Consider the following 12919-nt stretch of genomic DNA (forward strand, 5'->3'; position numbering starts at 1 on the left):
TGTGGATTTTCTGTGTTAGAGGTATTAGCGGGGGGAAATCAGTAAATACCTGGTTGTCAAACACTTATTTTATTTCTTAATTGTGGTTTAAAATTTCAGTGAAGTTCCTCGGTCAGGTCAGTCATCAATTACATAACTATGCAATTGAATACTTAATTGATTCTGAGCTCTTAGCACCATTCTGACTGGGACACCTTGTGCAGACATTTTTAAATCATCAATTCTCTTCCCTTTTTTTCTGCAGACTATTTTTGAATGTTCATTTCTGATATATTGTGCCATGTTTTCTCCAGCAATTGCTCAATTGACCATTCTCCGTTTCTGAATGTGCTTTCCTTTGACTGGTCTTGTCCTCACCCAGCAGAGAAGCCCATGTTTTTCCAGCAGCTATTGCAGTGTAGTAATTAGGAAATCTTAGTCAACTTTCCAAATCTTGTTTGATTTTTCCTTTTGGAACTCTCATGTGTTGCAATATATTTACCTTTGGTGTGGGGGGAGGGGGGTAATAAACTGACTATCGCAAGTTAGGCATTTAAGGGTGGCACGGTGGCGCAGTGGTTAGCACTACTGTGGGAGGAAACCGGAGCACCCAGAGGAAACCCAGCAGACATGGGGAGAAAGTGCAAACTCCACTGAGGAACCAGCTTTGATCCCGGTTTCGGGTCACTGTCTGTGTGGAGTTTGCACTTTTCCCCCGTGTCTGCTGGGTTTCCTCCGGGTGCTCCGGTTTCCTCCCACGTTCCAAAGATGTGCAAGTTCGGTGGATTGACCATGTTAAATTGCCCCTTGGTGTCCAAAAAAGGATAGGTGGGGTTACGGGGATAGGGTGGAGGCGTGGGCTTAAGTAGGGTGCTCTTCTTTACGCACTTCTACCAGTACCCCATATGTGTTTAGCCCAGCACAGAATATGCGTTGAACCTGAGACCTTCAGAAAGTGCAGGGTAAAGAACCCATCTGGTGATATTGTTTTTCCGCCAAGAGGTGTGCTTTTGTTTTCTTTTTTAAATAAATTTAGAGTACCCAATACATTTTTTCCAATTAAGGGGCAATTTAGCATGTTCAATCCACCAACCTGCACATCTTTGGGTTGTGAGGGTAAAACCCATGCAAACACTGGGAGAATGTGCAAACTCCACAAGGACAGTGACGTAGAGCCGGGATCGAACCTGGGACCTCGGTGCCGTGAGACTGCAGTGCTACCACTGCGCCACCGTGCAGCCCCAAGAGGTGTACTTTAATAATCAGATTCAGCACCCTCCAAGCAAATAGTGCCTTTAACAGTTTCCATTTCCTTTTCCTTACAACTTAATAGATGAAGGATATCAGTAGTACATTGATGTGTAGCAGTAGACCATGGTTTTAAGTTTCATTTAAAAATTGTGCAAATGATTGCGAAACTAATCTCCTGTAGTATTGTAATATGGAAATTAAGGCCAAATGTTTTCTTCAGATGAAGCTGCGTGGCAAACTAAAATTGTACCATTATTTGTGGCCCAGTAGTACAGTGGTTAACACTGTTGCTTCACAGCGCCAGGGACCCAGGTTTGATTCCCGGCTTGGGTCACTCTCTGTGCGGAATCTCCAATTTCTCCCCGTGTCTGCGTGGGTTTCCTCCGGGTGCTCCGGTTTCCTTCCACAAGTCCCGCAAGACATGCTGTCAGGTGATTTGGGCATTCTGAATTCTCCCTCTGTGTACCCGAACAGGCGTCAGAGTGTGGCGATTAGAGGATTTTCACAGTAACTTCATTGCAGTGTTAATGTAAGCCTACTTGTGACGCTAATAAAGATTATCATAAAAAGATGTGGTTAAATTCATGGATTTAAGTCATACTTTTTAACCCATTTATATCTATTATAAACATAGACATAGGAATTTATCATGAAAACTGCTGTAAACTTGTCATGCTGACATTGTGAACTCCTGCCGCCACCTGTATATTAGTAGGAGTATAAACAACATCACAAGTTTCCATTTGGTCTCCATTATAAACATGAACCAAGGAAGGTGTCTTGGAAAAAGTTGACGAGACGAATCCAGAAAATAGCAGTCTGACACACTATGGAGATCTCCATCTAGATTTTCCGCCCGTCTCTGAAGAGAGCATTAGAACATAGAACATACAGTGCAGAAGGAGGCCATTCGGCCCATCGAGTCTGCACTGACCTACTTAAGCCCTCACTTCCACCCTATCCCAATAACCCTTCCTAACCTTTTTGGACACTAAGGGCAATTTAGCATGGCCATTCCACCTAACCTGCACGTGTTTGGACTGTGGGGAAAAAACGGAGCACCCGGAGGAAACCCACGCAGACACGGGGAGAACGTGCAGATTCCGCACAGTGTCCCAGCAGGGAATCAAACCTGGGACCCTGTCGCTGTGAAGTCACAGTGCTAGCCACTGCTACTGTGCATTACAAGCACCAAATATTACCAGATTAGTCGAATCAATAAATATTTGAACTCCCTTCCTGTTCCTTCCCTTTTGAAGAGTTAACCAAGGAACATCTCAATATACCTTTGACCTAGACTATAGATGATATTGTCCATTAATTGTGTGTTATGAGCACAATATATTGAGAGCTGCTTCTTAACATTAACTGAAAATGGCTAAATTAGATTTTAGATATCGCTGGCTAAAGAAAAGAATAAACTTGCATTTATGATATTTTTCATGACCTCAGGGGGTTCAAAGCGCTTCATAGAATATTAAGTACGACTATTTTGAAATGTAGCCGCTGTGTAATATATATATAAATGGGTAAGCCTAGGTCCCACAAATGAAAATAATAAATATTTATTTATTTGACCTTTTTTTTGTAATAGATTGAGTTGAGATGGATTACCCGTTTACATCAAAAAAGCAGTAATTGTGGTCTATCTGATGAGGCATTAAAGAAAAACTATGTTTTGATTTCCAAGAAATAGAGAAATTTGCATATATATTACAACTTTGAATGCAGATGCAAAGAAGAAAGACTTATTTTCCCATTTCATCTAATTGGTACCCATGAGCCTTGTAATAACATTAATAACATAATGTGATATAGAGCATAGTCTCAACTCTGATTTCAAATAATTCAGCTGATGTAGAAATCTGCCCACAATTGCAATCAAATTTATTATCAATGATTGGAAAATCCTTTGATCTGACTATATTCCTCATATTGTTCCTCACATTGTAATAGCAGTGACTTGGCAGTATTGCATGTTCTTGTTAATTCATCCACGAGATGAGGCCTTTGCTGAATGCCAGCATTTATTGTCCGTCCCTAATTGCCCTTGAACTGAATGGTTTGCTAGGCCATATCAGAGGGCTAGCTGTGGATCTAGAGTCACATGTAGACCAGACCAGGTAAGAACTTCCCTAAAGGGCATTAGTGAACCAGATGAGTCTTTTGCAACATGCTTTCATGGTCATCCTTAATTCCAGAGTTTTATTGAATTGAAAGTTCACCATCTCCAACGATGGGATTCTAATCCGGGTCCCCAGATGGTGAACCTGGATCTCTGAATTATTAATCCAGGGACAATACTATTATGCCACTACCTCCTCTAATGTGTGTCAGAATTGTACTGGGAATTGAAAACCTAGCATTATTTCATTCTTCCAAAAGGCTTTTTAATTTATATCAGTGGTTGTTTTAAAGTTGAACCAATCTGCAGTGGTTTTCCAGTCACTATGGTCAGATCCAGCACTCTGGCATGGGGAGGGCTGCATGATAATCTTAAATTCGGTGTTAGGTTTCAAACTGGTCCTAAAACAAATCAACGTTGTGTTTAACAAGGCTTTTGGTTGCAAAGTGCTTTGGAATGTCTTGGGACACAAAGTGATATAAAAATACAATTTATTTCTCCATGAATAGCGGAACAAGGGTCTTAAAAGCAATAACTGGTTTTACAAGGTGTCCAACTAAGTGGGTGGCAGGCTTTGAGAGAGGATGTCAAACTGATCCCTTTCATCAACAAGATGATTGATTGGCAGCGTCAATAGCACGTTAAATAAGTAGCACCTTTTCCTGCTTCTGAAAAACATAATCCGAATCAGTTCTCATTGTATTGATGGAGTTAGTTTAGGATTTCTATACTCTTGAATGTAGGTGTCAAGGAAATAGTCTCCGATTCTATTGAGCCAATTCCTATCTTCGAACTTTAACATTATGCATGAGTTGAGATGGACATGACTGTCCTGATTATTTTAGAAATAGAGAGATTGCCCATCAGTGATGACTACCTTTGACAGCACGGTAGCACAGTGGTTAGCACAGTTGCTTCACAGCTCCAGGGTCCCAGGTTCGATTCCCGGTTTGGGCCACTGTCTGTGTGGAGTCTGCACGTTCTCCCCATGTCTGCGTGGGTTTCCTCCGGGTGTTCCGGTTTCCTCCAACAGCCCAAAGATGTGCAGGTTAGGTGGATTGGCTGTGCTAAATTGCCCTTCGTGTCAAAAGGTTAGGTGGGGTTATTGGGTTACGGGGATAGGGTGGAGGTGTGGGCATAAGTAGGGTGCTCTTTCCTATGGCCGGTGCAGACTCGATGGGCTGAATGGCCTCCTTCTGCACTGTAAATTCTATGATTCTATGACATTGAATTAGTTTAATTGTAAACAGCATTCATTGTGTGATTCAGCATGCAGTGAGGGCTGCTTAAAAGAAGGGATGATCATCATGAACTCTTGCAAGTTTTATTCCACATTAATCCAGTTATCACTATTCCATCAAGTTCTTTTCTGACATTTTTGTCAATCTAATGGCTGATTATAGAATGAGCAAAAGATGTTTTAGGAGCCTAAATTTGCCACAGATCTTAAAAGTTATCAGTCACAGACCCTTATTCACTGAGCCTGCCAACTGCTTCTAGATTGGAATACAGGCCAATTCCTAATACTGTCTCCTACCAAAGCAAGATGGTCAGCGATACCTGTCCGCACATGCACACTTGTCTGGGTGTGCACAGAAGCCAGAGACGATGTTTGGATAGAGGTTGGATCTTATTTGGATATTGAAGCCAGTCACCCAGTTTCTGAACCCTGTGGTAGGCAAGCAGTTGGGGTATAGCCTCCTTGCAGATTCCAGGGATTTGGATGGGGAGAGAGGGAAGGCTTACCTGGCGATGGCCATAATTCTGTTTGCAACTTTGAGGCTTGTTCCTGGTTAAACCTGGTGACAGACCTGAATTAAGGAGAAAAGACTCTGGAGCAGGAGCTTCAGAAACAGCAGGGAGGCTGCAATTGCAAACATTATAAATGCTGCATTTACAACTGTGCATTTATGATGTTGGCAACAGATGCAGTCAATTCCTAGACATTAGCATAATGAGCTAGTCCTGGACACATCTTGAAACTTAGATTATCAGAGTAATTTTGTAGTGAAAGCAAAAACCAAAATGGCAGGTCTCAGAGGAGAACATAAATAGTAAAAGGAATTGACATCTGACTCAAAGTAGGAACATGCAGCTCACTTGTAGGTGGTTTAAAAAAAAGTACTGCAAGCACTCCCTCCCTGCTATCTTCCTTTAACAGTATGTTGTCACAATAGTTGTGAATAGGAAAATCTCCCTAATAAAACACAATGCCCACTAAGGTTGGAGAATTTTATATCACTGTTTGAAGTTGTATAGTTGTTCTCTCAGAACCGTAGTCCCTGAAAGTGTGTTTCCCCACATCCTTGGTGGAATTTGTTGCCTTGGGAATTATCTATTATATATAGAAGCCTACTTAGATTGAAGAATGAGAGGAACTGCATGTGCTAGGTAAAGTGTCTTGTTTAGATCATTGGAACCATTTTAATCATCTGTTCAATTAGAGGTTTGTAATGGCTATTTTCAATATTAGGCACTTGACATGAAACCGTCATGCTTGTGCAATGGAACATTTCTAAAATTGCCCAATTTGTGCTTTTCCAGCTATCTTGACGAAAATTGAAGAAGATGAAATTGATGAAAATACAAAGAAGAGATTGAAGGATGGTGATGAGACTCCAGGTGCACTGTGGCACATTTTTTCAGCCAAAGATACAAACAAAATAAGAACATTTCTACAAAAGGTGAGCAGTTTATACACTTGCACTGCACAATGTTTTGGCAAAAGTGCAGTCATTTGCTATGTTGCGGTGTAGAATCAAGATGTTAGCAATGTTGAATAGTTTTGGAAATGGGTTAGGTCCTTTGTTTTGTAGAGAGTAGAAATTTGAATTGAATTTCCATTTCTATTGAGTAAAATCACCTCATCAAGATATTTTAAGAATACATCTTCTAATTGTAATTGCATTGTTTGGCATTTTTCAAGCATTTTGTCAAGGGAATTTTACTAAAACAAGATGGCTTACTATAATTTGCAAAGCTGTAAATTTATATTTCCTGGGATAAGTTGTTTTCATTTTACTTCCTTATGAAACTACAGCTGACCGAGAGCAAGAGCCCTGTTTTACATGTTAGAGATGTATTTGACAACTGAGTATAATACTGGGATGTGAGAAAATGTATTTCTTTGTTTCCCCTATCAAAAAGGCTAATGAGGACCAGGGTCAGGAATCACTTGAACATGATTCAATTCGTGATCACACCTGTTACCTGAACAAGAAATTGCGCCTGAAGCTCTACAAAGAATGTGGAATACGCAGCTGGTCCATCTTCCAGTTCTTGGGTGATGCACTCTTAATACCAGCAGGGGCACTGCGTCAGGTAATTCAAGACAATCTCTGTCAATACACTTCAGCAAATAAGGAATAGTAGCAAAAGTCGCCCATTTGGTTCTTCGAACCTCCTTTGCTATAATAATATCATAATCTTTATTGTCACAAGTAGGCTTACATTAACACTGCAATGAAGTTACTGTGAAAAGCCCCTAGTCGCCACATTCCGTCACCTGTTCGGGTACACTGAGGGAGAATTCAGAATGTCCAAATTACCTAACAGCACGTCTTTCGGGACTTGTGGGAGGAAACCGGAGCACCCGGAGGAAACCCACGCAAACACGGGGAGAACGTGCAGACTCCACACAGACAGTGACCCAAGCCGGGAATCGAACCTGGGACCCTGGCGCTGTGAAACAACAGTGCTAACCACTGTGCTAATGTGTCGTGCATTGGCTATTCAGCAAGATCTTGACTGATGATCTACCTCAACTCCAACTTCCTGCATATTCCCCATGTAATTTCATTCCCTTAGTTTCTAAAAAAGTCAATCTCTGTCCTGAATATATTGAACTCTCTGGGATAGAGAATTCTAAAGATTCATGACTGTTTGAATGAAGAATTTTCTCCTCATCTCATTCCTAAATGGTTGACTCCTTATTCTGGGACTGTGACCCCTAGACTCTCCACCTCAGGGGAACGGTCCTCCCAATATCTACTCTTATCAAGTCTGTGAAATCACTTCTCATCCTTCTAAACTCTTTCAAACTTTTTTTTTTTTGTTGACATGCATTTAACTTTATTATCATACAGAGCAACTCCATTAGTTTCAGGACTTTCACCAGCACAAATTCTATTCAACAGAGATATTAGAACCACATTACCAGTGATAAGATTTCAAAATCCTGATCATACACCAGTTCTCAAGAAATCACTGAACAATGTTCAAAACAAAGATTATACTGTGATCAACACACAATTAAATTAGACCCACGGACAAAAGACGACATTGAATAAATAATCCAGAAGGAGGATGGTCTGCTCCAGCTACCATCATTAGGCAAGCAGCACCGCGGTCCTACATCGTCAAATCTGCCTATGGATAAACTCTTGCAAAAATAGGCTTGTCTCTCCTCATTAAACAATATCCACATGCCAGGAATTAGTCAAATGAATCTTCATTGCACTCCCAAGGCAAGTGTATCCTTTCTTAGATAAGGATATCAAAACTATACACAGCACTCCAGGTGTGATCATACCTAGGCCCAATACAATTACAGTAAAGCTTCTTAATTTTTGTATTCCAATGCCTTTGTAATAAAAGGTAACATAAAACCGCAAAACATATGAGCAGAAGTAGGCCATTTGGCCCATTGGGTTTGCTCTGCCATACAATGAGCTTGTGACTGATCTGATCTGATAATCCTCAACTCCACTTTCCTGCCTTGTTCCCATAACCCTTGATACCCTTACTACTTAAAAATCTGTCTATCTCAGACTTGAACATAATTAAAGACCCAGCCTCCACAGCCCTCTGCGGTAAAGAAATCCACAGATTCAGTACCCTATGAGAGAAGGAATCCCTTCTCATCTCTGTCTTAAATGGGTGACCTCTTACTCTGGTCCTAGATTCTCCCATAAGGGGAAACATCCTCTCAGCATCTACCCTGTCAAGATGTCTGAGAATTCTCTATGTCTCAATAAGGTCACCCCTCATTTTTCTAAACTCCAATGATACAGGCCCAATCTACTTCACCTCTCCTCGTAATAAAATCCCTCCATATCCAGGATTAACCTTCTCTGGACTGCCTCCATAAGGGGATCAAAACTGTATTCCATTGTGGTCTAATTAGTGCCTTGTATAGTTTTAGTAGGACTTCCGTATTTTTATATTCCATTCCCTTTTGAAATAAAGGCCAACATTTCATTTGCCTTCCCTATTACTTGCTGAACTTGCAAGCAAGCTTTTTGTGATTTATGCGCCATTAGTTTCCCAGGTACTTCTTAGTTGTTGCATTTGTTTCCTCTCCCCCCGCCCCCCCCCCCGTTGCCTTTTTGTCCCTGGCTTTTGGAATGTTATTAGTGCGACTCACGCGTGGTTCCAAATTATTATTTCCAGTCTCATTCTCTAAGTCTCTTATGTTCATTTTGGTCTCTCGCTTCCTTTTTATATATTTAAATAAGCTCTATCTGTTTTATATTACTTGCTAAGTTTATCTTCTCCCCCTCTTTTTTTGGTCAGCTTTTGTTGTTTTTAAAATTTTCCCAATCCTCTGATTTGCCACATTGTATGTTTTTTCTTTCTGATTATAAGACCATAAGACATAGGAGCAGAATTAGGAACACGGCCCATCGAGTCTGTGCCGCCATTCAATCATGGCTGATATTTTCTCATCTCCATTCTCCTGCCTTCTCCCTATAATCCCTGATCCCCATATTAATCAGGAACCTATCTATCTCTGTCTTTAAGACACTCAGTGACTTGGCCTACACACCTTCTGCGGCAAAGAGTTCCACAGATTCACTACCCTCTGGCTGAAGAAATTCCTCCTCATCTCTGTTTTAAAGGATTGTCCCTTTAGCCTGAGATGGTGTCCTCTGGTTCTAGTTTTTCCTACAAGTGGAAACATCCTCTCCACGTCCACTCGATCCAGGCCTTGCAGCATCCTGTAAGTTTCAATAAGATCCCCCCTCATCCTTCTAAACTCCAACGAGTACAGACCCAGAGTCCTCAACCGTTCCTCATACGACAAGTTCTTCATTCCAGGGATCATTCTTGTGAACCTCCTCTGGACCCCTTCCAAGGCCAGCACATCCTTCCTAGATATGGGGCCCAAAACTGCTCACAATACTCCAAATGGAGTATCACCAGAGCCTTATAAAGCCTCAGAAGTACATCCCTGGTCTTGTACTCCAGACCTCTTCTTTTTTTTTAAAAATATATTTTATTAAAGAACCTGCGCGATAACCTTAAGAAAATCGTGAACAAGGATTCCCAAGTCCCTTTGATTTCTTAAGCATTTCCCCATTTAGAAAATAGTCTATGCCTAAATTCCTCCTTCCAAAGTGCATAACCCCTCAATTTTCCATATTGTATTTCATTTGCCATTTCACTGCCCACTCTCCTAGCTTTTCCAAATCCTTCTGCAACCCCCTTGCTTCATCAATACTACCAGTCCCTCTACAGACATTTGCATCATCTTCAAACTTAGCAACAGTGCCTTCAGTTCCTTCCTCCAGATCATTAATGTATATTGTGAAAAGTTGTGGTCCCAGCACCGACCCCTGAGGTACACCACTAGTCATCGTTTATCATTCTGAAAAAGACCCCTTTATCCCCACTCTCTGCCTTCTGCCAGTCAGCCAATCCTCTATCCATTCCAGGATCTTACCCTTAACACCATGGGCTCTTAACTTATTTAACAGTCTCCTATGCGGCACCTTGTCAAAGGCCTTCTGGAAATCTAAATAAATCACGGCCACTGGTTCTCCTTTGTCTAACTTCCTTGTTACCTCCTCAAAGAACTCAACAGATTTGTCAGACATGACCTCCCTTTGACAAAGCCGTGCTGACTCAGTCCTATTTTACCATGCAGTTCCACGTACTTGCAATCTCATCTTTAATAACAGATTCTAAAATCTTACCAATAATCAAAGTCAGGCTAACCGGCCTATAATTTCCCGTCTTCTGCCTCCCTCCCTTCTTAAACAGGGGTGTTACATTAGCCACTTTCCAGTCCTCTGGGACCCTTCCTGCCTCCAGTGATTCCTGAAAGATCACCACCAATGCCTCCACAATCTCCTCAGCTATCTCTTTTAGAACTCTGGGGTGTAGTCCATCCGGTCCAGGTAACTTATCCACCTTCAGACCTTTCAGTTTCGTCAGAACCTTCTCCTTAGCGATAGCTACTGCACTCACCTCAGCCCCCTGATTCTCCTGGAGCTCTGGCATCCCACCGGTGTCTTCCACCGTGAAGACTGATGCAAAGCAACTATTCAGTTCGTCTGCCATTTCTTTGTTTCCTATTATTACTTCTCCAGCCGCTTTTTCCAGTGGCCCAATGTCTATTTTTGCCTCACTCTTACCGTTTATATATTGAAAGAAACTCTTCCTATCTTCTTTTATATTACTAGCTAACTTGCACTCATATTTCATCTTCTCTCCCCTTATTGCTTTTTTAGTTGTCCTCTGTTCGCTTTGAAATTATTCCCAATCCTCTGTCTTCCCACTAATCCTTGCCACTTTGCCTGCTTTTTCTTTTGCTTCTATGCTGTCCTTGACTTCCCTCGTCAACAAGGATGCCTTGTCTGGTTCTTAACATGTTTCCTCCTTCTTGGGATGAATTTCTGCTGTGCCTCCCGAATAACCCCAAAAAACTCCTGCCATTGCTGTTCCACTGTCTTCCCTGCTAGTCTCCTATTCCAATCAACTCTGGCCAGCTCCTCCCTCATGTCTTTGTAGTTACCCTTATTTAATTGTAATACCGTTACATCTGACTCCAGCTTCTCCCTCTCAAACTGCAAGGTAAATTCTATCATATTGTGGTCACTACTCCCGAAGGGTTCCTTCACCTTAAGATCCCAAATCAAGTCTGCCTCATTACACATCACCAAATCGAGAATGGCCAGTTCTCTAGTGGGCTCTACCACAAGCTGCTCCAAAAAAAATCTCTTAAACTGTCCACAAATTCCTTTTCTTGGGATCCACTACCAACCTGATTTTCCCAGTCCACGTGCATATTGAAGTCGCCAATGATTATTGCAATATTGCTTTTTTTACATGCTTTCTCTATCTCCTGATTTAATACTATCCTTAACTTCCTTGAGTAACCATAGTTGATTCCTAGAATCATTCGTCCTCACAGGGATATATCTTTGTTGTGAGTCAAGAACCATTTTCCTAAACGTCTGCCATAGTTGATCAACCATCTTGTCTGCTCAACGTCTTTCCCAGTCCATGCCAGCCAACTCTGCCCTCATTCCTTTCTTTAATTACCCTTATTTAAGTTTCCAAGTTTCTCACTCTCAAACTGAATGATAAATTCAAACATGTTATGGTCACTGTTTTCTAATGGTTCTAGTGGTTGGATCCATAACATATTCTAGGAAATTGTCCCGAATATGAATTCTTCTTCATGGCTACCTGTGCTAATTTGATTTTCCCAATCCACATGAAGTCACCCATGATTAATGTATAGCCTTTTTTTGCATGCCCTCATTATCTCCTGATTTATTCTCTGCCCTACAGTACAGCTTTCCTATTTTTGTGCTGTATCTACATGTTAATATCCTGTGACGCATGCACAAGGACCCCCAGGCTTTTCTGAATGCCACTGTTTACTGTCTCTAACCATTTCAACGTATTCTAAAAAATCTTATATTGATTCCTGGGATGGAGGAATTGTCTTATGAACAAAGGTTGAGCAAGTTGCGTCTATACTCATTGAAGTTTAGATGAATGAGAGATGAACTTATTGAGACATAAGAGGGGGGGGGCTCGACAGGATGGATTGCCTTGTGGGGGAACCTAGAACTAGGGGGCACAGTTTCAAAATAAGGGGTCACCCATTCAAGTTGGAGATGAGGATGAATTTCTTCAATGATCATTAGTTTTTGGAATTAACTATTTTGGAGAGCAGTGAAGGCTAGTCAATTGAATATTAGATGTATTTTTAGATGTATTGAATATTAGAAGTATTTTTGACCTACAAGGCAGTTGAAGGTTCTGGGGAGATAGACCATAAAACAGACAGTTCAGAAGGAGGCCATTCGGCCCATCGAGTCTGCACCGACCCACTTAAGCCCTCACTTCCACCCTATCCCCGTAACCCCGTAATTTTTCCATATTCTCTCCTGTTGTTTTTCGACCTCTCCCTGTTTCTGCTTCGCCCAGCCTTTTTGTGTTTTTGCATTTTGCGCGGGTACACAGGGCCTTTGCCTTCAGTTCTGCAGTCGGCATCTCCATTTCCCAAAGAACCTGTACATACAACCGCCCTAGCCACGGCGGCACTCCCATCCCCACCTAATAAATATTCAATGAGCCCAGTGGTGGTAGCAACACTTCAGTCGTGAAACCAACTGCGACAGCTTTCCGGGCTAACCGAGATGTCTGACAACGGCCCCCCATTTGCAACAACCACAGGTTCATGATGGCGATCATGGATGCCTCCTTCAAAAGGAGAAGACAGGACGAGTGGACGCTGACAGTTAGAGACCTATACACTAACAGGAGGTTAACAACGCTTAAAGAGCTGACAGAAAGGTTCCAGCTGATGGGGGGCAACGAACTTTG

At 41.7% G+C, this 12919-nt stretch overlaps 1 protein-coding gene and 1 long non-coding RNA gene across 8 annotated transcripts in view; one reads left to right on the plus strand and one right to left on the minus strand.

The window, feature by feature from the left end:
* Positions 1-12919, plus strand: part of jmjd1cb (jumonji domain containing 1Cb) — a 592917-nt gene that overhangs the window by 560624 nt on the left and 19374 nt on the right. For all 6 annotated transcript variants that reach the window (XM_072478811.1, XM_072478812.1, XM_072478817.1 and 3 more), the window contains 2 exons: positions 5900-6039; positions 6503-6676. In XM_072478811.1, coding sequence (XP_072334912.1) covers positions 5900-6039; positions 6503-6676 — 314 coding nt within the window. The remainder of the gene's footprint in view (positions 1-5899; positions 6040-6502; positions 6677-12919) is intronic.
* LOC140392983 (uncharacterized) overlaps positions 1-12919 on the minus strand; it is a 35221-nt gene that overhangs the window by 2639 nt on the left and 19663 nt on the right. The window contains exon 1 of one of the 2 annotated variants that reach the window (XR_011935461.1): positions 1481-1531. The exons of the other annotated variant lie outside the window; for it this stretch is intronic. This is a non-coding gene — a long non-coding RNA (uncharacterized lncRNA). Of the gene's footprint in view, positions 1-1480; positions 1532-12919 lie in introns of those variants that run through there. 2 annotated transcript variants of the gene reach the window in all.

The sequence above is a fragment of the Scyliorhinus torazame genome, chromosome 16 (genome assembly GCF_047496885.1).
Source record: "Scyliorhinus torazame isolate Kashiwa2021f chromosome 16, sScyTor2.1, whole genome shotgun sequence".
In the NCBI taxonomy this organism is placed as follows: domain Eukaryota; kingdom Metazoa; phylum Chordata; class Chondrichthyes; order Carcharhiniformes; family Scyliorhinidae; genus Scyliorhinus; species Scyliorhinus torazame.